At 41.4% G+C, this 23539-nt stretch overlaps 1 protein-coding gene across 1 annotated transcript in view; it reads right to left on the bottom strand.

The window, feature by feature from the left end:
• Positions 1 to 1212: 1212 nt before the first annotated feature.
• Positions 1213 to 23539, bottom strand: part of ROS1 (ROS proto-oncogene 1, receptor tyrosine kinase) — a 93880-nt gene continuing 71553 nt past the window's right edge. The window contains 7 exon segments of the mRNA XM_039530714.1: positions 1213 to 4136; positions 4138 to 4285; positions 13125 to 13288; positions 16312 to 16446; positions 17398 to 17601; positions 17732 to 17829; positions 18907 to 19036. Coding sequence (XP_039386648.1) covers positions 3995 to 4136; positions 4138 to 4285; positions 13125 to 13288; positions 16312 to 16446; positions 17398 to 17601; positions 17732 to 17829; positions 18907 to 19036 — 1021 coding nt within the window. The 3' untranslated portion in view covers positions 1213 to 3994.

The raw sequence follows: 23539 nt of genomic DNA, 5'->3' as shown, positions 1-23539 counted from the left end.
TTTGCAATCCTTTAATTTCAAGACAATTTTGATTTGGATTAAAAATATAGGTATTTAAGGCCAGATTTTTAAAGCTATTTACATGTGTAATTCCCAGTGAAATGAATGGGAGTTAGGTGCCTCAGACCGTTAGAAATCTGGCCCTCGGTCCATAAAGCAGTCTAGGATCTAAAACAGCACGGATATGGAAAGTCAAAGAAAGTGGGAACTACAAATGTTCAGCAAGTACTTCCCCATAATGTAATTTCTACTGTGTATATTGCATTTTATGCCAAGCACACTGGAGTGTCTTAACCAGAGGAGGCCAAGATAAACTGTGATTTGTGCTTGGAGACTGAAGCTCTTGTACCACTACAGCATACACATAATGGCTATTCCAGTTCCTCTCGAATTTAGATAACAAGCATCTCATATGTGCTATGAAGGATTTCTTTTCCTCCTTCAAAAATATCATCATTTGCTTAAAAGCTCATTAACACACTTAAACTTACTTTGAAGTTTTGACTTCTAGCCTCAAAACCCAATAAATTTAGGGTCAAGGTTTCTACTCCATTTTTATCTTACTCTTTCACAGCTGGAGGTGGTACAGTTCAGAGACAAGTACAGCACAGGCAGTGGCAGTTTCCTCTGCATCCAGATAACAAGCCAGGAGTGTGGCTCTAAAGCTAAGAAGATAAAATTATTCTCTTTGCCCTTTTGATGATTGTCACCAAAGCGGTCTATAGTGTCTTTGTAATGTGGATAGCTATGCTGTACGAACGGGATTGAACCACCAATTTAATTTGCATAGGCCACTAATCAGTCATCCAGCAGCAGTGATTTTCAGTCCCGACAGACATTAGCTAGATTTGAAGCAGCACACTATACGGTTGGGGAAAACGGCACTGAGAAGACATTTTCATCTGCTAGGACACGCAGAACCATGGATTATTGATTACAGATCTTTCTTTCCACCTTCATTCAAAGAAAATTCATTCTTCTGCACCTCTTCTCAGAATTTTTGCTTTACTCTACTAAAAATGTGCACTAGACAAACTCCCTATGCCTCCTATTGATTTGCGTTTCTGTAACACTTCACATGTTCAAAGCCCTGTATAAATATCAAGGAATAAAACCTCATAACATCGCTGTGAAATAGTTCTGTTTTATTATTCACATTTTACAGATGGGGGAAGTGAGGGAAAGAGAAGTGAAGTGACTTGCTCAAGGCCATGCAGCATAACTTCTTGTCACTTCTTGTTAGGGGATTAATCCTGCTGCTGCATAGGTCCTAGGGTATCACCAAGCAAGTGGACCCCCGTGGGAGTGGGATGAGCAGCCAGCAGAGCAGCATGCAATCCAAAGACAGCCCGCACACAAGGATCTGCCCATATAGCAGCAGACAGGGCCCCATTGTGCACTGATGCCCATGCCACAGAGGCACATGGCTTCAAAACAGTGCAGCAAGGGGGATTGTGTCTGGGGTCACCTCTCAATCTGGCTGAGATAGACACATCATGGGTTGGCCAACCTTCAGACACACGTCTCCAGCAGAGCTGCCTGGGCTTGGGGCCGTGGTGCTCGTGGTGCAACTGCTGGGTTCCTGCAGTTCCCTGTCTGCATGGTTGACCCCTACACTTGCAGCCAGTAAGCACAGGGGAGCTTGATTTTGGATGGTGGGTGGGGAGTAGCTACTACCTCCTGGATCACAGTGCCTGCAGGGGGTGTGGTTCCGTGTCCTGATTCTACCTCTTGCCACACCCCATCTGTCCTCTGAGCACTCCTGCAGAGTAGGCTGTGGGATGGTCAAGTGAGCATAGCTCTCCACATCAGGAGCAATTAGGGATCCTCAGTGATAGGGCCACCACACCATGCTGCGTGCTCCTGAGGATCCCATCTGTGCAGGTACCACTGGCAGGGTCCTGCACCACTGGCAGGATCAAGCCCTGCTCCTCCAAACCAAGCCCCCAAATCCTATGAAAGCCATATTTCTGAATAACTTTGGGCCTGAAGCAAAACCCGCTGAAGTCAGTGGGAGATCTGTTCCATCGATTTCAATGAGCTTTGGCTCAGGCAGGCCCTTGCTGCATTTGAGTAATGCTATTGAATGAAAGGGAGTTATTCCTGGGTGTTAAGTTACCCATGTGTGTTGGCAGGACTCGGGGTGGGGGACTCGCTGTCTTCACTTTAGAATCCTTATGTAAAGATTCTATTACTTATTATTTCAAGGGTATCCAAATGGGAGCAATGTATATAAAATTCTCATCAGCCAACATATTAAGAGGAAGCAAACAGACACTTTTCTTATCCAGTGAACATAATTTGGAAAAAAAAGTGCTAGAAGCTTTAGTTTTTTGTCAGCATCACCAGGTCAGGCTTTCAAGTTTAGTTGTAATCATCTGCTCTTAATCATTTATAGGGGCTTTGACAAGTACTTTAAAAATAGATTTTCTGTGTTTATTTTGTAATAATCTCTTAGAAGCCCAGAATTTTAACACCTCGTTCTACTCGTTTAACAAACATTTTGGGCCAGACTTCAGTGGAGTTACACACTAGCTGAGGATCTGGCTCTTTGTTTCAAAACAACTCTGCCCATATACCATGTTTTCTTTATTTCTCTTCTGTGTCCTCTATAACTAAATATATTTGCATGAAAACAGGATATTGTAACAGCTATTTGATAAATAATGCAAGAGATGCCATTTAATAACTCTGTCTAACTCGTTCAATTATAATTATGGTCCCAATTGACTATCCATGCTTTTTAGTCAGTATATTCCATTTGGAAAACTTGTCAAACAGTTTGGTTTGATTTCCAAATACAGAAAAGGATATTGACATCTTCTAATCCAAGGTCTTGCATCAGGGTCTGTTAACTTGATCTGTTGTACCCCTGCATTGTCCCATTCCCTGCATAACCCCATTAGTCCTATCCATAGTACAAATACATTGTAAGAGACAGCCTCTGCCCTGCAGAGCTTACAACCGGACGTGAAATGAGACACACTAACTGACAAACAAAAGGAGGAGGGAGGACAAAGGTAACAAAAATAGGATTATATAGATCCACAGAAAAGCTATTGCACAACTTAATGGTTCCAAAGTCTTTTCTTTTAAATTAAGAAATAAAATAAGCTATACTCAATGATGCGCAGCCTGTGGGCTGATCTCTGACTGCAGCTGTTTCAACTGGGGAATTTACAAAAAAATAAAGTCATAAAAACAATGACATTTTTCTTCTGTTTTGCAAAAGCTTGTTTTTACACAAATCTAAATGTGGGCCAAATTTCAGGCAACATTGTTGCCATAAGCCAGTGAGAAGCAGCTTTAGAATATATCAGGGTGGCCAAACTTACTGACCCTCTGAGCCGCGTGCAATAAACTTCAGACATTCAAGAGCCGGGCGCACCTGCCATGGCTCGGGCCTCTGCCCTGCGGCAGAGTGGTGGGGCTATGGGCTTCTACCCCACTCTTGCTGGAGCCCTGGAAGGCCCCTCCCACAGTGCTGAAGCCCTTAGGACCCCCTCTTCGCTGGGCAGAAGCCCCTAGTCCCACCACCCCCCTGCAGGGGACAAGCCCCAAGCTCCCCTTCCCCAGTCTGGTAGGCGGAGAATGGGGGCTTTGGGGGGTTGAACAGTAAAAGAGCCACATGTGGCTGCTCCTAAGCCGCAGATGGCCACTCCTGTAATATATGAAATAGCACATCATTGCTCTCTTTCGAGCATGATTGCATGTGTGCCAAAATTTCATTTTAAAATAACTTCTCATCTGATTACATGTCCAATTAACCTAGTTCATATGAAATACTCCAGGGGCCTTAAAATTCAGTAATTCTTGATCAAAGAACTCCCATGTCACCGGGTTACTATTCTGTTATATATAATTAATTCCCTTGCAATATTTTCCAGTATTTTTAGTCATTACAGTTTTTTAAATAAAACCTCAGATGACATCTCTAATTTTGACAAGAGACACATGCTAGCGAGGTACTTAACCTGAAAATAAACCTATCAGATCACTCGTCATTATCAGAGGCACAGTTCACACCTTCAGGACTGCTGAAAGTATGGCAGAGTACAGGGTATTTTCCTTTGCTTATTTCTTCATCTGCACGTGGTGCCTTCTCTTCTTTCCTCTGACTGAAGGAATCAGATTTCACCCAGCTCATTTGAATCTCTGTTTTCTTGATCTTGGTTGCTTTCTGTGACTAGTACCAAATAGTTTAAGCCTTCAATGTTCCTGGTTTCCATTAAAGCAGCTGAAAGAGTACTTTCTGAATCTGTACGTGGAGCATCACCATCTGCATCTGAAAGAAAGGCTGCTGTTTTACTACCAATTCAAATGCAATATTAGAAGGCAAAGAGAGTCAAGCAGCAGGTCGAGAAAGTGAATCTAGCGACCACAGAAGGAATGACAGCTTGCATTTATTCTCTGCTGCAGCATGCCTGGATTATATCTTGAACCAAAAAAATTCATCAGCACTCATGCTGAAAAGGACAGTAATACAGTTATAAATAAGTGATTTGCCTATCCTGGTAGGAAAGACTGTGTGCATATGGCAAGAATGTTTGTAACCTCTTGGACCCAACTTCTAACCAAAACTGTCCCACCATCTAGACAGGTTCTTGCCTACTGGCTAAAGGTCAAGTAAAGTATAGATTGATGCATTCTCTACCGTGCTTCTAGGGGAAGAGACATATAACCTAATAGGTTTTGTCCATTTCTGACTTTAATTTACAGTTTTTATTCTAATTTTGTATTGCTTACATTTGCACATGTGCCCAGACCAGTGATGGGCATATCTTTTAAAACCTGAAAAATAACTGAATAACTAAAAGGCTCGAGTTATCATTGCTGTTATTCTATGTATTTATTCTTAGTAACACATACCTTTTTTATTAGATACCTACTTACTTTATTTCGTTACTGGAAAATGAAGCATATGACACCCAGGTTCATCTATATGAAAATGAAGCATGTGACATCCAGGTTTATCTACACTTCGGAACCATAAACATTGCGCTGTTCTACCCAGAGGACATTTAATTATTTATGTTGATTCACCAGATTTTTTTTTTTTATCCTTCTCTGTACTATGAAGAACTCAGAAGTGAGTCGGGTCCACATGATACAGTCAATTCGGAACGATTATAGAAAAAAGAAGTTTAATTTAAGAACCTTATTGAGAGGAGGGACGTTTGGAGACAGATCAAACTATGCTGATGTACTGTGATGACTGACGGCTAAGAACAATCATTTGATACACTCTTTGTCAGTTCAGGGTCATTATGGCAATATTTAGTAAGCCAATCCCCATCGAGATTTCACCCACCAGCGCAGCTCTTTGTATTTGTTTTTTTGCTTAATAGAGCACCTAATGGAAACCCTCAGGGGCAAGCTGCCCTGGAATAGGCATGTTGGCTACATACCGAGGACATATTCTCAACAAACTCTTAAGAGGGAAACTTTAAAATAAGGACTTCCAAGTAAAACCAGGTATTTACGGACCAGACATATGCCGGGTGACCAGCCTAAGTATAGAACACTAGAGGAGCATTCGGATTTGTTTCCTGTATAAGTATCTGGAGCTGATGAGGTGATGGTTACAGAAATGTGAGCATGAAGTCACTGTGATATTTTTACCAGATATATAGATACATTACTAATTCTTTCCCCCTCAGTCCTGAAGGATCACAGAATATACAAAATATTATTTTCTGCTTAGCCGACATGCCACTGTGACTCCCATTAAAGGGGGAGGGGAAGACATCTTGCAACTAACTTCTTGCCTTGTTTTTAATCTTTCAGCTTTGGAGACAAAATAAGAAGCAACACTATTTTGCAGAAGCATTCAATATAATGTACAAAGCCAGGGAAACAATACAACCCTGTTAAATGTACCTTACCTTTATGACATGGCAGCAACTAGATGCTTTGCACTGTTTACACATTGAAGTTTTACACATGGGTAAATGTGTATGCTCTTTCCATTTGCTTCTATTTATTCTTCTGTTGGCATAACATTCCAAATGAAGACACCAATGAATCATAGAATATTAGGGTTGGAAGGGATCTCAGGAGGTCATCTAGTCCCATCCCCTGCTTAAAGCAGGACCAATCCCCAGATTTTTACCCCAGTTCCCCAAAAGGCCCCCTCAAAAGATTGAACTCACAACCCTGGGTTTAGCAGGCCAATGTTCAAACCACTGAGCTATCCCCCCGCCTGTGCACCTTATACACTAATGTACAAGCTGAGAAATATATGCTAAGATGTCAAGTTTTTGAGTACAGTGGTCACCTTTTGCATAGGTCAGCATAGCAAGGCAAGAAAAGCTAACCTGGATCATTACAGGAGGCCAGCAGAGGATACACAGATGAACAATTACGGAAAAGTCATGGCTGGTTAGGAAAGCCTCAGGAAATTAGAGAAAAGGTTGTGAGCACCCAAAGCAGCACTAAGGGCCAGAAAAGCCATAGACCAGCATCTGAGCTGAGTTTGGATAAGCCTTGGGAGGCAACAGAAAACTGCTAGGTTCTCAAGGGAACAAAGGGACATTTTGGTGGGGGGCTGGTTTATACCTGGGCCTTGTCAGATTTTTTTGTTAGTTTCAACATTGCTAACATTAGATGTTTGACTTATACCCAGGCTAGGTTATATGTGAGTACATGCAGCCATTAAATCTTGCTTTGTGATCCCTTCAGATTTCACGGGCAAAGCCTGGTTGAGCCAGTTAAACACTCAAATGGGAGACCTCCAAGCAACGTCTGAATGCTATAAGCAATGGTGTGGGTGATTCACCAGGGGGTGCTTACTCCCTTAGCACTTTTCCCAAGAAAAGCGTTGTTAAATGCAATGCCTTGGCCAAACTGCAGCTGAATTAATTTCACTGGGACTCTCCTAATTCACCCTGCACTTTCCAATGCCAAATTTCTGCAGTATTCTTCAGTTACCTCCTGTTCTAAATTGATATGCAGTGTTGTTCAGTGCTGCTAAATAGCTACTGCATTCCACCCCAGCGGTGGGAGATGCAATCGCTAGGCATATTCCCTAACTACCTTGTGGAGTATTGTGCAATTAGTTCATGTTAATAAATGTTCTGAGATCTGGTGTGGAAAGGTGCAAATTGTTATAATGCTTATACAAATAGCTTCAGTGTACTTTCAGTATAGTTTTATTTAAAGAAACTTTTGATATCCTTTATTTTCAGAGATGGCAAATTATAAGAGGAAATCAATCAATGGAAGGGGTGACTGGTGACAATGGAGCAAACAGAACATTTTTAAAGCTGGTCTAGAAATGTTACTTTTTTCATTAAAAATATTTTAGGGGCCAGATCCTGAGCTGCTGCAAATCAGTGGAGCTATATCAATTTACACCAGCTAAGTATCTAGACCGAGCTGTTAATGATTTTGTAATAAAGACGCAACACAAACCTGTCTGATATTGTACAGTTTTTATATGGTGAATAGCACTGTTTCCCCAAATGAAAGTTACTTTCCTGTTTTCTTTTTAATAATTATTTAAGCTAACATCTCTTGCCCACCACCTCTATGCACATCAAACTATTCATATATTGGGGAGCAAGAGATGCTTCTGGGGATAGCATAAAGTTGAGTATATTCCAGACAAGTATTCAGTTACATATCTTTATTCAAGAAATATTAAGGGTAAGAATTTGGTTACTGCGCCCTGGATTTCTCGGTCTCAGACATGTAGGATATTATGAGGGGGTATTTCCTACAGATAAAGTATTATGCTGATACCTATGGACTACCTGAAGGTGCAGGTACTGTATTTCAGTAACAAGTATTAACAGAACAAAAAATATATCTGTTATAATACTTCACACCGTATTATATATCGGTGGAGATGCATCTGTGTCTCCTGTCTAATCAAGCATATCATCTCATGTGTTTTTAGGATGACTCACTAAGCTTTGCTATTCTGTCATTCTAAGGATGCTAAAAGTGAGAATTTTGCTTAGTCAAGGTCCAGCTGTGCTGTGCACATATTTACATAGTGTTTAAAAAATAAAAGCAACACTTAAAAAGTTAAAGTCCATTTTTCAAAGCGATGTTTATCAAGAGAAATCTCTGTATGCAAGAAACACTCTTGGTAAACACAGTGTGGGCCACACTCAAAGCAGGGATCCATGCAGACTAGTTTGTTAGACTAAAACGTATTATCATCTAACAGCTCCCAGCAAGGATCAGGGCCCCATTGTGCTAGACACTGTGTATACATGTAATGCAGAGGACAATTTCTTCTCCTGCTTTATAATGACATTATAATTATTACTTTTTGTATTTTTTCAAAATCTAAAGGAAGGTGTGACTGTTGTTTCCCTAACCAAGTAGTACCCATTATTTGCTCTCTCTGAAACTAAATAGTAATTGGCAAGGAAACAGAGATGAAATGACCATTCTGTGCTGTACTGTTTTTGCATGCAGCGTTGTAGCCACCCACCTCTAAAGCAAAGGGGCTCAAAATAAGAGCCTGCTGAAATCAATGGGAGTCCTTCCATTGACTTCATTTGGCTTTAGGTCAGACACTAACTGAACTAACTGCAACAGAGGATAATGGAATTTCAGAAGCCTGCACTGAAGGCCAGATACAAGGTTTAGGTGATGTAGTTTATTAGCAAACTTCTACTTCTCCACGTGATTTACCTAAACACAGGCAAGGGTGCAGAATAGCAGGTAAGAGTGATTGGTTTTAACAAGGTACATGAGTTGAAAACCATTACTAGTCATCTAGCAGATGCTATGCTCTCTAATTCCAGAATTCAACACTGAAGAGAAGTTTAAATAGATCTGATCATTCCTTTGACCAACAGAGAATTCAGGGGGGAAAAAAGACTCAGGTTAGTTTATTACTCTTTTTTTTTCTTCTTTTCCAAAATATGAATTCAGCATTTAAGAATGGTGGCGGCTTGCCAGCTCTAAAGAGAGAAAATAATATAGCCCAAAATAATATACCATGAACAGTGGCACTGCCACCTTCTTCAAACTTCCCCACCCTTGTGCTTTATGCCTGATGTGTCTGGAGGGACCATTTCTATAAGTGACAGAGTAGCAGAGGCTCAGACTGGCGCTTTGAGCAACTAGAGATTTGCCTGATACATCCAGCTGGAGCAAGAAGTGGGCACTGAGTAGTACACTGATCAAAACTAGTGCTGCCGAAAGGACAGACAGATACTTAGATCTTTAACTACCTTCTATTCAATACTCAGACAAAGTACATTCACCTGCCCCAAAAAAGCCTAGCACATTTGTCCAATGTTTTTGAACATTAACATTTGGTAGACATGCCTGGTCTGTTGAGTGCGTACACAGATATTTCACTCCATTTAATAAAATCACTAGAAAAGACCTAGGGGGTTGTAATGATGCTCACTCTGTAATATAGTAGAGCCCTGGAAAATAGATCTGCTGACAATATTCCATTACAGTGTCTCTGTAAGCAAAAGCCAACTTTTGTAATGACTGTTTTGTTTCTGGCAAGGATTTGTAAACTTGTTAAAATGTCCTAAATAAATAAATAACCAGCTAGTCCTGCCAGGTCTAAAAGGCAGGGAGCTGATCAGCTCACTCAGCTTTGCTAAGTATCCAATCCAGCAGACTGAGACATTGGCAAACCTGCAATTGCACTTGCAGGCATAAACTCCATGCTTGCATCCACAAATGAAGCAGTCTGGGAATGGCACAACTAAAGATCCAGCTTGCATGTGCAAATGCAGAGGGTTCTGTAAATGGATAAACCTGGAAATTCTACAGGAACATTTCTGGGGGCCGACAGAAATTTGGGGCCTTAATGTTAACATGCTAGTTAGTGATACTTTTCATTTAGGCTTTTTGAAATTGGAGGAAGGATGCTCTTATGTTTCAGGCACTGAACTGGGACTCAGAAAATCTGGGGTTTGATCCTGGCTCTGCCTATGTGACCTGAGGCAATTTACTTAATTACTCTGTGCCTCAGCTCCCCTGTACAATGGGATAACCATGCTTCCCTGTCTCACAAGGGTGTTGTGAGGATAAATTCATTGTTTGTGGGCACTCAGAAACTACAGTGATAAATGCCATAGAAATAACAACAGTGAGAGGGAAGTTATAAGCTCACATTGGTTAAATTCTCTAAACTGCCACAGTGCAGTGCACTCGCAGTAGTTGTTGGGAAGAACACAAAGAGTTTGGTTGTGGATGACCGGTGAAAGGCTACAGACTAAAGGTTGAATCTCAGAGTAATGGAGCAGAAAGTGGTTCTCTCTTCTGTACCTTTTTAATATTCACACTGTCGTGCTTGCTCTAGAGTTGGATATTCTACAGAGTCAGATTCATGTTCCCCTCTGAAGAACAACCCACGGTATTTGATCGTGGTTCTTGGCACATTACTGCCACATACTCATCAATATTTTGCTGTCACCAACAGGATGCTGTGTGACATGTAAGAAAGGTTGTGTGTACAACAGCTGGAGTTATTAGAAGTCACCAGGGAGGCAGTCGGGTAAAGTGGATAGCTTTCCAGGAGCCGTAAGCTGCTTTTTCTGCAGGTGTGGGGACATCTATACAGTTGGACTGGGAGATAGGTCAGGCGTCCAACTGCTATCCTCTTCCTCGCTGTTCCTCTTCTTTGAGCTCTCCTTTCTCCTCCTCCCCTGATTAATTTCGTGCCCTGCAGATTGGGGAACTTTGGCATAGAACCTTGTCTCCTGAACGTGTCTGTTTTAGATATCATCCTTCAATATAGCTGCATTTTAAGAGACTAGATATTTGCTGGGGTCTTTATGTCATTCACACTTCTCTATTACAAACATTCTTATTTCTCCTAAGAGTCAGGGGTTATAAAGCAGGGCTCCTCTATCTCCTTCCCCAACAGCAGGCTTCTCTTTAGAGCCTACACTGTGCCCTTCACCGTGGTACCTGCATGCCTAATGTTCTCAATGTCCTTAGGGTGTATGTGCATTGCAGCCAGGACTGGGAATGGCAGGTTGTGTAGATATACCTGCGCTAGCTGCACTAAAAATAGAAGTGAGGATGTTACAGCCCAGACTTCAGCATGGGCAACACAAGCCCTCCTGACACCTCTGGATACATATTTGTTTGTGCATCTCGTGTGAATACATCCACATGAGCTTCCCTCCACAGCCCCGGCTGTAGGGTTGATATAGTGTCATTACAACTTCAGAGAGAAGTTCTCCTGTCAGTGCAATGTGCAGGTAGGTCTCCTGATTTTCCATGGATCTCTGTGCCCAAGATCAGTTCAAACAGTTATCTGCCTGCAGTGTAAATCCCCTGAAATAGAATTAACCCAAATATTGCCTCCATATGTGGGGCTGATTTAAGCAAGAGGTGACAATTCAATTCGGGCTCCCAAACTAAAACGAGCACTCCTTAATTACTTTGTTGTAAATTGTTTTGGGCAGGGAAAGTGCCTCGGTCTATGAATGTCAAACGCTCCATAATAGCCAGGTGATTTCTAATAAGAATAATCCTGAGTTTACACATGCTATCATTTTAGCTGTGACTCAATGAAGCACATTTATGTTAGCGCTGGTAAGACCAAGGCCAAACCAAATAATCCAAAGGTCTGTTCCACGATGAATTATCCAAGACCTGTTTTCCAAAAATGTTACATGACCGTTGGCCTTTGTGTGTAATGAAATTCCTGTTACAAACCTCCACCCAAGAAATGCTCACTGTCACCAAGAGATTTAATTCCAAGAGAAAGAGTCGCATGCCGAGGGAAGCGAAGTGATAGGCCTAATAATAATAATACCTAGCCTTACTTGGAGTTTACATCTTCCAAATGCTCTAGAATTCTTACCTAACTGATTCTCCCAACACCGCAGGAGGTAGGTCAGAGTTAGTATCGCCATTTTATAGATGGTCTAACTAAGGCACACTAGATTTTCTAGGATCTCCCCCAGTGTACTAACACTGATGCAGCTCCACCAGCAGGTAGCAAGAGAGAATGCACTTGTGTACACAGGGCACTGGCATTTTTACCATCAGGGCATCTAACCCTATTCAGAACAGGCAAAGATGACCTAGTAAAGCTGCTTGCTGTCACCAGTGCCCTGCTTACACTTGCACAGTAGTGGAAGATTTCCCACCAACAGATAGTGTAAACTGGCTTAAAATGTTAGTGGCCTCCTTCACAAAGGTGCTGAGCAGTCACAGTTCCCACTGATTTCAACATATATTATAGCCAAGACTGGTAGCACCACCTATTATTAAGATTGTCCGGCACTTCTCCCAATAAGACCGTTTTTCAGCTGCATATAATTTTGCCAAATTTCATCTGTTTGGGCTGAAATTTCCCATGCTGGGTGTCTGCCTCAGGCTGAATTGTTTTGGAAAATTTCAGCCAAAATGGATGAGCCATTTCATCTCTGCACCCTTAATTCATCCCCCTTGTGCGTATGTGCATTGTGCATTATGACTATGGTAACGATCTCAATAATACGAATACCTCACCCTTTCTTTTGGTGATCGCCTCTGCAATTTACAAATGTCATCCAATGAATGTCCACAAGCCCACTGTGAGGGAGATAAGTGTAACTGGGGAATTTCAGGTAAAGAAGTCACTAAGGGTATCAGTGTCTGTCTGAGCTTGTATTACAATGAATTCCTGAATCCTTGTCTTTTTCTCAGACCACTAGAACACACTGCTCTCCCACTGCTCATAACCTTGGACACTGTTTCACGTGAGATAGCATTTTCTGGCTAACAAACTCATGGGCCAGAATCTGATCTAATTTACACTAGATGAAATCTGGAGTAACTCCCTTAATGCCAATGGAGTTACCTCAAATTTGTACCAATGTGAGATTGCAATTTGGCCCATTTAAACAAAATATTTTTCATGTCTAAACATCTGCAACATTATTTTTTTGTAACTACATCACTGTTTTACAGCTACATGAGCATTTACATATTCTGCTTGTACTAGCCTATACAGAATGCCAGTTATAGAGGCAGGGATAAGTTATTAACTAAAAGCTAAGTTGTAAATAATATGGAACCAAAGCATGATAAAGAACAGTAGAAGGAAAAACTGAACTACAATGTTGTCTATTTTAAATTATCCTGTACCTGGTCAACAGGGGAAACAAGTGCGACTGAAGGCATTGTCTCAAGCTCACCTTCAAAGGCATGGTTGAGGACTCCAGTAGAAAGCATTCTGTCCTCAAGCTGGGGAGTGCAGCACATAGGAGAGTTTCTCAGTTCTTGCAGTTGGTCCTGAATATAACAGAACATAGGCCTATTGTGAGGTTCTTGGGCCCAGCATTTTGTCATTAAATCCCATCTAGAAAAAATAAATGATATAATAAAAGAATTAACTCTAATGTAATTATAACCACCATTATAACAAAGCTATGTTAGTGGATCATTAAATCCTCACCACCAACAGCTTTGAGGGCCAGAACTTCAGCTGAGGTAAACTGGCATATCTCCATTGACTGTAATGAGTCTATGGTCACTTACACTAGAATGTTTCATTAATGAACACATAGATGAACACAATAGGCTGGGGAAGAGTCAACACGGCTTTTGTAAAGGGAAATCATGCCTCACTAATCTATTAGAATTCTCTAAGGGTGTCAACAAGCACGTGGACAAGGGTGGTCCAATGGATATAGTATACTTGGACTTTCAGAAAGCCTTTGACAAAGTACCTCACCAAAGGCTTATAAGCAAAAGTAAGAAGTCATGGGATAAGGTCCTCTCATGGATCAGTAACCGGTTAAAAGATAGAAAACAAAGGGTAGGAATAAATGGCCAGTTTTCACAATGAAGAGAGGTACATAGTGGGGTCCCCACCGAAGATCTGTACTGGGACCAGTGCTGTTCAACATATTAATAAATGTTCTGGAAAAGGGGGTAAACAGTGAGGTGGCAAAATTTGCAAATGATACAAAATTACTCAAGATAGTTAATATCTGTGTCTGTTTTTTATTTAATCAAGCCTTTTACTGGGGAGGAACTCTCAATATTGGCCAGTTACAAGTACAACTGCTTAGTTACACACATAATCAAAAATGTTTCTTCACCAAACTCAGCAGCAGGACTTTCATGGGTAGTGAGGGGTTATGTGCGGAAACTATGGCCTCATCTACATTCAGGGACAGCCATAATTCAGCTATTGGGGTAGCTGTGCTGGTACAGATTCCTACATGTAGACAAGGGCCTTTTAGGATTTGCATTGATTTAGCTCAATTGTTCAAACCTTGGTTTGCCTTTGTCTACACTTAGGGGTTCACACCAGTGTAGCCATGTCAACTGATGGCCATCAATTGCTATATCAGGGCTTTGAGTATCGATAAAGTCAATATTTACTTAAGTGTAAATGCTTGTAGGTCACAGAGTCCCTGTCCCAACTCACTACTAGAATTTACCCACTCCACACCTACAGGGAAAGTGGATTATTATCTTCCTGGATTAACATTTTGATAAACAAATAGGCAGGGGGGACATTCACATTCTCTTCCCTATCCACACAGTCCCTGCCCCTTTAAGGCCTTTTATGTTGTAAGGCTTCATGTGAGTTCTACTTGTCCCTGCAGTGAAAGCCTACCACAAATTCCTAAACACTTCTTAATTGAAGTTGTTTGGCCTTTGAACCCTCTTCCTATCGGTGATGGTTTGTTTTGTAAAATGACAGTGAGCGAGCTGAAGTGCAGAGGAGACGATTAATGACTGCTGATGTCCAATGCAGGTTCAAAACCACGTAGAGGGAAGCAGGAATGCCAAGAATCTAGGCATTCCATTAATAACTGAGCAAAGCAGCAACAAGCGATTTACTTTACTGACAGAATCGGCGTGCAGGTGCTGAGTGGTTGGCCACTGAGATAAACGAAGGTACAAGACTCAAAGAGCTAATTCAGACTCCTAGCTTTTAAAGACCAGGTTATTGATCTTAGGCCCTGATCCTACAAGTTGCAACACGTGAATGACCCCCACTACCTCCGTGCAGTCCCCCTGAAGTATGGATCTCTGCAGGGGTCCACATTGTAAATTGCAGGACTGATGCCTTAGAGGGTTACTTCAGCTAAAATAGTTTTTCCTTGTTCCTTTTGAAGGCCTACTTAATCTTTATCAAGGCAACATAGAGCCTTGAACAACTTCCTACTAGAAATAAATTTCATGCCATGTGTTCGTTAAATACTCTCCACGAATGATCCATTAAACTCATGTTGCTACTCACTAACCCCCCTGCCATAGAGGGGAGAGCTCACCAATTCTTCCCAAGCCACTTCTAGATGTTTGTGGGACTTTTACACCAGCAGGGATCTTGTATGTCAACTGGTCTCTCCTTCCATTTTTTTGACTCAATGCCAAATGCCCTGCTGTGACTACTTAGATGATATAGCAACTTTGAATATAAGTCCTCCTCAGAAAGTTTAAAGGGTGAAATGGATTTGCTCCATCTCCCCCAAGAAACAGGCGTATTGAGCCACTCTGCACATCAGTCTTTTTTTAAAAACTGCATTTGAATTTAGTGCTTAAGATAGCCTGGAAAGGTGCTTTTTTTATCCATAGATAAGTACAGAACAGTCAGAAGAAGAAGAAACTTCTTTCTTCCCACTTTGCCTCAACCCTTTCTCTGTAGAGAGCACTTCTAGGGTGAGGGGGTGCCTGGTCTCCATACACATTCTATCTATGGCTGGTTTTCTAAAATTGCCAACAAGGGTGCTAACCATGACGGTTACATAGGCACCTGCACACTAGGCACTAGACTGAGACTAAATTTCTTAAAGCCATCATGACTTCTAGTGACTACTGAACTGGTTGCAGTCAAACCTGTGACCTATGTAAGTGAAAGGCTGCAATAGGCCATTACCAATCATACATCTTATGTTTAAGATGTGACACATTCTGTTAGTGGCAATAGAATGCACAGACTGAGAAAACCCAACTTCTGCACTCAAGTGGTTAAATTTAAGGGACAGAAGATGAACTTTCTGAAATCACCACTGAATTTGATTAGATATATCTCTTGCTACAAGATTTGTTCCCACTACTGAATGTCCAAATTATATCTTGGTTCCTGCATGTACAGTAACAAATACACACCATTTAATTTTAGGGCTGAATTTTCAGCCACAACCAAAGTTCTACACTCACAAACTGGGCCATTGGATGAGTAGATAGCCAGCTGGGGCAAGCAAATGCAGATTATTTTGTCTGCCAAAGAAAGAACACACTGAATGCTACAGGGGAAAGCTACTGCATGTGCAAAAGGCCCCATGCAAAATGATGGGCAGGTGGACATGTGGCCCTCAGTGTCTCATTAATGTTCATGATACTAGTCAAACAAAATTAACTTACAGATCATCAGGACAATTGTTTGGCAACTCCAGCCTCCCTCCTGATTGTACATGATGTAATACATCAAGATTGGAGTAACCTGGATACGGCTGATGACCCAAGGTTAAAGTTTCCCAAACCAAGACTCCAAAAGCCCTGAGGAAGGCAAAGGGAGAATTTTAATGAGCTTAATGGATGTCAAAAATAGACAATTATATCTACTATTATTTAACCTAATTTTCTCTAACCTCTAAATAAGAAAAAACAGAGCGAAGAGGTTTTAATTTCGTATGAACCAGTTCACACATTCTTAATTGGGTCTCTAGAGCTCCTAGAAAAAACTAGAGGAACTAACCTATTTGCCACCTACCCTTCACGCACATTGGGGTCAATCCTGTAAGGAACTGAGCACCCTCAACCTCCACTGACACCATGTAACATACAATTGTATCATATTTATTTCAGCAGCCTCTAGTGGTGTCAATGGGAGTTACACTTGCTTAATATCACTAGGGAGGCAGTCAGCACCTACAAGCTGGGGCCTGAACTTGAAGCACTATATATTTCTCTTATGTAAATAAAAAGAGTGAAAATAAAATGGCTGCAGTGACGTACTGTTGAACATTCTAATTGTGCTGGTGCTAGGATCCAGACTGGGGGAAAGGTCGAATGAAGTATACTAAAAACTTAAGGTAATTGGGGAGCTCGGGGAAATAGTGCTAAGGAGAAAATATTTGCCTCTGTGGAGGATGCGCTATTTGGTCTAATGGAAAGTGGAGTGGGAAGAATGTGATGTCAGCAGTCAGTTCACTGACCAAAAAAGCAAAATAGACACTTTGTGGACATCCATATAAATCTGTTTTGGTCATGTGACCCTAGTTACTTCCAGCTGGAAGAAATAAAGTGATATATACATGCAGGTGTTTGTCAGAAGGCAAGACCTTTTATCAACTCAGGAAAACATCAACCAAGCAGACATTATTTTCCTCAGTAAAAAAAATGACCAGAGATGGCACTCTAATAACACGCCATTGCTACTGCAAACTGATTTTTCCCTGCTTTAGTATTTATTATTTTTCCCACCTCTCTGTACCCCCAGGAACTTACCATACATCAGATCGGTTATTAAACACACCATCAATAAGACTTTCAGGTGCCATCCATCTCACGGGGAGCAGCCCTTCTCCTCTTTTCCTGTAATAATCATTTTTATAGACATCTCTGGCAAGTCCAAAATCTCCAATCTTCACTATTCGGGAGAGGCTGGTGTATTCCTTCACTGACACAAGGCAATTACGAGCTGCCAGGTCCCTAATATACAAACATAAACAGTGATGGAATTGTGATCATTTTTGCCAGGCAATCATTTTCAGTTTAGTTTATTTGTCCTTACAACTGTAGGTAACAACATGTAAGAACTACAAGGAAATTAATCCTGTACCTGTGAATGAAGTGCATTTTTTCTAAATAGACACAACCTTTGCAAATATCCAGACAGATAGACAGAAGGTCGGCCACTTTTAGCAAAGGACCTCGGAACTAAAAGAAAGAGAGGCAGTGATTAGTAATGTCTTCCATCTTTACAAAGGCAGAACAAAAAGGACCTCTTGTTATGACAAAATGTATTGCTTTTCTCCTTTTGAGATTACCAGAGATTTTCAAAAGTGCAAAAAGCAGGCAGGTGCAAAATCTCTGTATATTACCAGGACAAACAACTCTGGGTATTCAAGAACAAGGGGCTTTTCTTTTATCTAAGTAATATCAGTGAGAGATAGCAAAACAAACCCTATTTGCTGACTCCAGAGTAAACGTAATACTTACTGACGTCAATGGGAGATATATGTACCCTGTGGTGGGAGAATGGAGCCCCTGGAAATTATCCCCCATGTTTAAGGCATTATTGAGGACAGGTTAATTATGCAACAGCTAATCACTAAACACTCTCATCAGGCCGGAGACAAGCAACATTTCTGTAGTATGGATAAATAGCTAAGATCAGTATACTGGATCTGCACTAGGCATAGGAATGGAGGTGAATTAGGTTGTTGCTACAATGTCATAAAATCCTGGCTTTAAGTCATCCTTGCTAGTGACTTTATAATCCACGTTATTATTCCACATGCTAAATATGAATCACCCAAGATTAATCCCTCCTCCCCAACCCTTCATTAGTTGGTTGATCTCCTAGCATATAAACTCTTTGAGACAGGGACAGTGTCTTCCTATATGTTTGAGAACTGCCTGTCCCATTATAGATGCTTCTGCAATACAAATAAAAAGGGAAAATATTATATTATCAGCCTTATTTATGCCTATTTGGGGTACATGATTTTACTAGGTAAACTCAATGGGCATTTTAGGACTAAAAAATGTTTTTTGAAAATACAGTCCTAGGCCTATTGGCAGATCAAGCTACTGCCACACAAAAGATCTGAAGTTGGTTATGAGCTCAGTGTTGAGTTCCTGGGCTGCTATGAAGAAGTCACTCCAGAGACCCTCAGATGGAAAAAAGGGTTGGACTGACACAGGGCTTTTCATGGAGGGGAAAAGAGGAAAATGGTGGGATCCTTCAGGAATGCTAAAAATAAAACATACCTTTTTGAGTCTGCTGCCTACCTTTTGCCCTCTTGCTCCTCGTAAATAGCTGAGTAGATCTCCTCCTTCCATCAGTTCCAGGATAATGTACTGGGGTTCATTCAACAGGCAGACTCCAAGTAACTTCAGGATGTGGGGGTGATCAAATTTGCTGAAGAAAAGAAAAACATATGTCAGAGGAAATATCCAAGAAAAATCATGGACTTTACTAGTTAACTAGACTTGCACCCATTTCCAGCTACCAGTACTGTACTAAGCTGTTTCATCTCTAAAATCCTGTCTGAACCAATTGCAGGCTTTTGACCCTTGCAAAGTTCTGTATCTCCTCAACCTTAAAGAGAGCTCAAGTATATATACCAAAAATGTAGCTTTATGTTATTCTATGGGGTAGGGTGGTTAGGCATGGACTCTTCAGAGTGTTTTAGGGTGACCAGATGTCCTGATTTTATAGGGACAGTCCCGATATTCAGGGCTTTGTCTTATAGAGGCACCTATTATTCCCCACCATCCTATCCAGTCACCCTAGTGTTCCTAGAAAAAAGTACGTGTGCAGAAGAAGAATACCCATGTGATTGTCTCCTCTTGAAGTTAATATGAACTGCAATCTGCCCTTGATATTCTGGAGATTTATTGTATTTATAGTGTTTTTCACAACATAAAATTAAATGAGAAAAAAGAGGACATTTTACAATTACTATTATTAGAGTAGAATGACTCACCCAGAGAAATCCATTCCATGATATAGTCTGTGGACAACATATCATCTTAGTGAAGAGGAGCTTCAGCAGCTTTGCCATAGCTTTGTGCTAGTGTAACCCCGACAGACTCTGGTCATCAGTGGGCAGGATCAAACCTGGGGCCTTTGGAGCTTAGTGCATGAGCCTCTATCGCATGAGCTAAAAGTCAACTGGCGTTAGCTAAGGCTGTAGAGCAGAATCATTTTTATCTCTCTCTCTTTAAATGGTCTCAGTGCCACTAGATGGGACAGAACACCACACCCAGGAGGTGTGTGAGTTACACAAGCTTGTAATGAATTTGGACTAATCAACAGTCTAAAGAAGACTCTGATTATGGCATAAGGTGTGTTGGCTGCACCAGACATTTCAACAGCTACCATGCTAAATATTGTGCACAAGTTCTGCTACCTAGGATCATCTGTACTGGAGAACTTATTGCTGGATGACAAGCTTAATTCTTGCATCGGCAGCTGCCATATTCAGACAACTAACCAAGGGTGTGTGAGATAACAGGAAACTAACACTGAACACCAAGATACACATCTAGCAGACATTGCTGTTGGGTGGCGAGGCCTGGACCACCTACCACAGACATGAAAGAAGGCTAAACATCTTCCACACACCTGCTGTCTTTGCCGTAGTCTAAATATCAAGTGGGAAACCAAAGTTCCTGACACCTGAGAAAGCAACATTGCCACGTCTAATCACTCTTCTCGAACACAGATGTCTCCATTGGCTTGGTCATCTGCACCTGATGGAAGATGAACATAGTCCAAAGGATTTCCTACATGGAGAACTTGCAGATACCCTGAGGCCACTGGGCTGACCTAGGGTCAGGTACAAGGACATTTGCAAGAGGGACTTGAAAACTTTCAACATTGACACCATAAGCTGGGAAAGATGCAGCTAGCAACAGGCTGCTCTAGAGGCCTGCACTTTACCACAGAGTCAAAGAGCTGACAAGGGGTGGTTGTGAGAGAGGAGAGTGAATAGCAAAGTGCAGCAGTTCTCAAGTGCTAGTAATGAGTTGGCTTCGTCCTTTGGCCCTGTACCCTACACCTTCATTATCTGTGGCAAGGACTGTCACTCAAGAATTGGACTTTTTAGCCACTTTAGCCGAATGACACACAGTAACTGGACTTCTTTGGCATTCACAGCATTGTTTTTTGAGACAGATGGTTGCCATCGTATAGTCTTTAGGGGCAAATGACCATAGATTCGGGAGAGTTAGAGATGTAAAAGACCTATTAGGTTACCCAGCCCAACCACTTGCTTTTGCAGTATTGGTTCCTATAGTACATTTTCAAGGGAAATCTAAAACTGTATGAAGAATACTTGCAATCGCATCTGTTTGTATGCATAAACCCCATAAACAGACTTTTATGTGTCCAAACAAATAGGGATATTATAGGGACATTATCACTCTAAAATCTAGTACATTTTAAAGAAGGAATTAAAAGGAGATTCTGTCTATTTCTGTTTTTACAATCACAATTTCTTGTGATTTAAAATGGTTTTCCAATGCTGCGTGAAAGATTCCAAACAATCTGGGAAACTATACAGGGGATAGAGTAAAACTGACTTTAGTCAAAGTGTTGTCAAATGTAAACAAACAAATAAAACTGAGAAACGTTTTTCCTCTAACCTCTTTCAGTTCCAGGAATCTTAGGTGTTGCTTGTAACAATAGTAGGTAAAAACTTTTCAGTGAGAAGTGTGATTTTTAAGTTGACAGTTCCCTTCCCCTGCCTGGCACATACCTCTCAATCATACATAAACTCTGGCTCTCAAGAACAATAGTAAGAGTAGGAGCACCTGGTACTTCCCTTACAAGTCTCCAACAGTTTCTCCACAGAGCTGTCATTCTTTATCTCCCAAGATTTTGCAATATATTTTTGAACACAAGAGACTCAGTTACCAATATCCAATATCAAATGGTTGTTTGAAAACAGAATGTAACTCCAGTATTTTATCACTGGTGCATAATAATAGTAACAGAAGCCACGTATATTCCTTGTTTAAACACAACGGTGTGCATAGCATTACAGTCTGCACTGCAATATTCATTTAGACAGACAAGCAACAGAAAGGTTATATTTAGATAAAAAGCACATCAGGATTTTTAAATAGCTGCAATTATGTTGCCCAGTCAGTCCTCGGCTTCAATAATTTATGAGATCTAACAGATAAATATCAAGCATCTACCATTAGACTTCCTCGACAGCTAATGAAAATATCTCCCTTTTTCTAAGTGCCTCGCATGAAAATTTGATAGCAAATGAAACACACAAAAAAGTTCCTGGTTGAGTGAAGGTTAATGGGAGCAATTAATTTTTAAATTTTGTTTCGTATTCTACCTATCTCTAAGGCCTGGGCTACACTAGTGGGGGTGTTCGAACTAAGATACGCAACTTCAGCTACGCTATTTGCATACTGCACACAGTATTCAAGATGTGGGTGTACCATGGATTTCTAGAAAGGCAATATGATATTTTCTGTCTAATCCCTTTCCTAATTATTCCCAACATTCTGTTAGCTTTTTTGATAGGATATTCTCAGAGAACTAACCACCATGACTCTGAGATCTCTTTCTTGAGTGGTAACAGCTAATTTAGGCCCATCTTTTATATGTATAGTTGGGATTATGTTTTCCAATGTGCATTATTTTGCATTTATCAAATGTAGTTTTGTATCATCTGCAAATGTTGCCACCTCACTGTTTACCCCTTTTTCCATTGGTCCACATCTGCATGCTACGCCTCCTCATGCCACAAACCAAGGGCATAAATGGTAGTGTCAACAGTCTGCCCCTTCAGTTCCTATTCCACCGCGAATCACATGAGGATCCAAATCAGAGGGGAAGGAGAGCAGGTCGGGAATACCCACAAGTACCACACATCTCAAAAAAATCCAGTTGTTATAAGGTACGTAACTTTCCTTGCTTCTTCTAGTGTTGGTCCCTATCTGTGTTCCCTCTAAGCTGTGCGGTCGGGCGGCTGCCCAGGAGTGATTCAGGTGCCACACACTTGATTAGCAGAGCTGCGCACATCTGGCAGGCAGCAGCATATGTTCATGTGCCCCTCCCCCCGCTGCTTTGTAGCCATGTTGCTCCTGCCCTCTGCCTTGGAGCCCTTGGCCAGCTGCTCCCGGGATCTTCCTGCTGGCTGTGCAGAGTGGGGGAAGGGGGAGGCACTAATATCAGGGTGTCCCCCTCCCTCTGTACCCCATCTCCACAGAGCAGGGTAGGCGGGACAGGGATCAGGAGCAGGAGAGCTGCTGTGATCTGAGATCTGAACGAGTGCTGAGTGAGTGTCTTTAAAAGACAGTGCATGATCTCTCTGTCTTTGTCGCCACCTCTCTCTCACATACACATATTCTGTCTCTCCGTTCCCCCCCTGCCCATGTACCCCATCTCTGCAGAGAGGGGAGCAGGGCACAGGAGCAGGAGAGCTGCTGTGGTCTGAATGAGCCTTCCCACGGTCAGCAAGGGTGCCTTAAAGAGACAGTGCATGGCATCTCTCAGAGACTTCCCCAGCAGACAGTACACACACTGACTCTCTCTCTCTGTGGGTGTGTGGGTGTGTGCGTGTCTTTCACCCTCACCTCCCAAAACATACTTGTATTATTGTTGTTGTTACTTCTTGGTACTTCCTGAAATGCACAGATACTCTGTAATTTTATTCTTTCAAAGTGTGTTATTTCAGTTTTTTGACTGGTCTATGCATTTCATCATTTTTATTTCTCTCTTACACTTAAATTTAATTCTTTGAGTAGTGAGTTCTAAAATGCCTAACTTGTCCTGGCTGGAGTAATTATCACTATGGTAACTTTTTAAAACTATATATTCTATCTAGGTTTTTGGTTTCTACTGGTGGCACACATAGGCACATACCTTGGTGCACATAACAAAATTTATGCC

The sequence above is a fragment of the Mauremys reevesii genome, linkage group 3, assembly GCF_016161935.1.
Source record: "Mauremys reevesii isolate NIE-2019 linkage group 3, ASM1616193v1, whole genome shotgun sequence".
Taxonomy (NCBI): Eukaryota; Metazoa; Chordata; order Testudines; family Geoemydidae; genus Mauremys; species Mauremys reevesii.
This window is presented reverse-complemented; position numbering and strand designations above follow the sequence as displayed.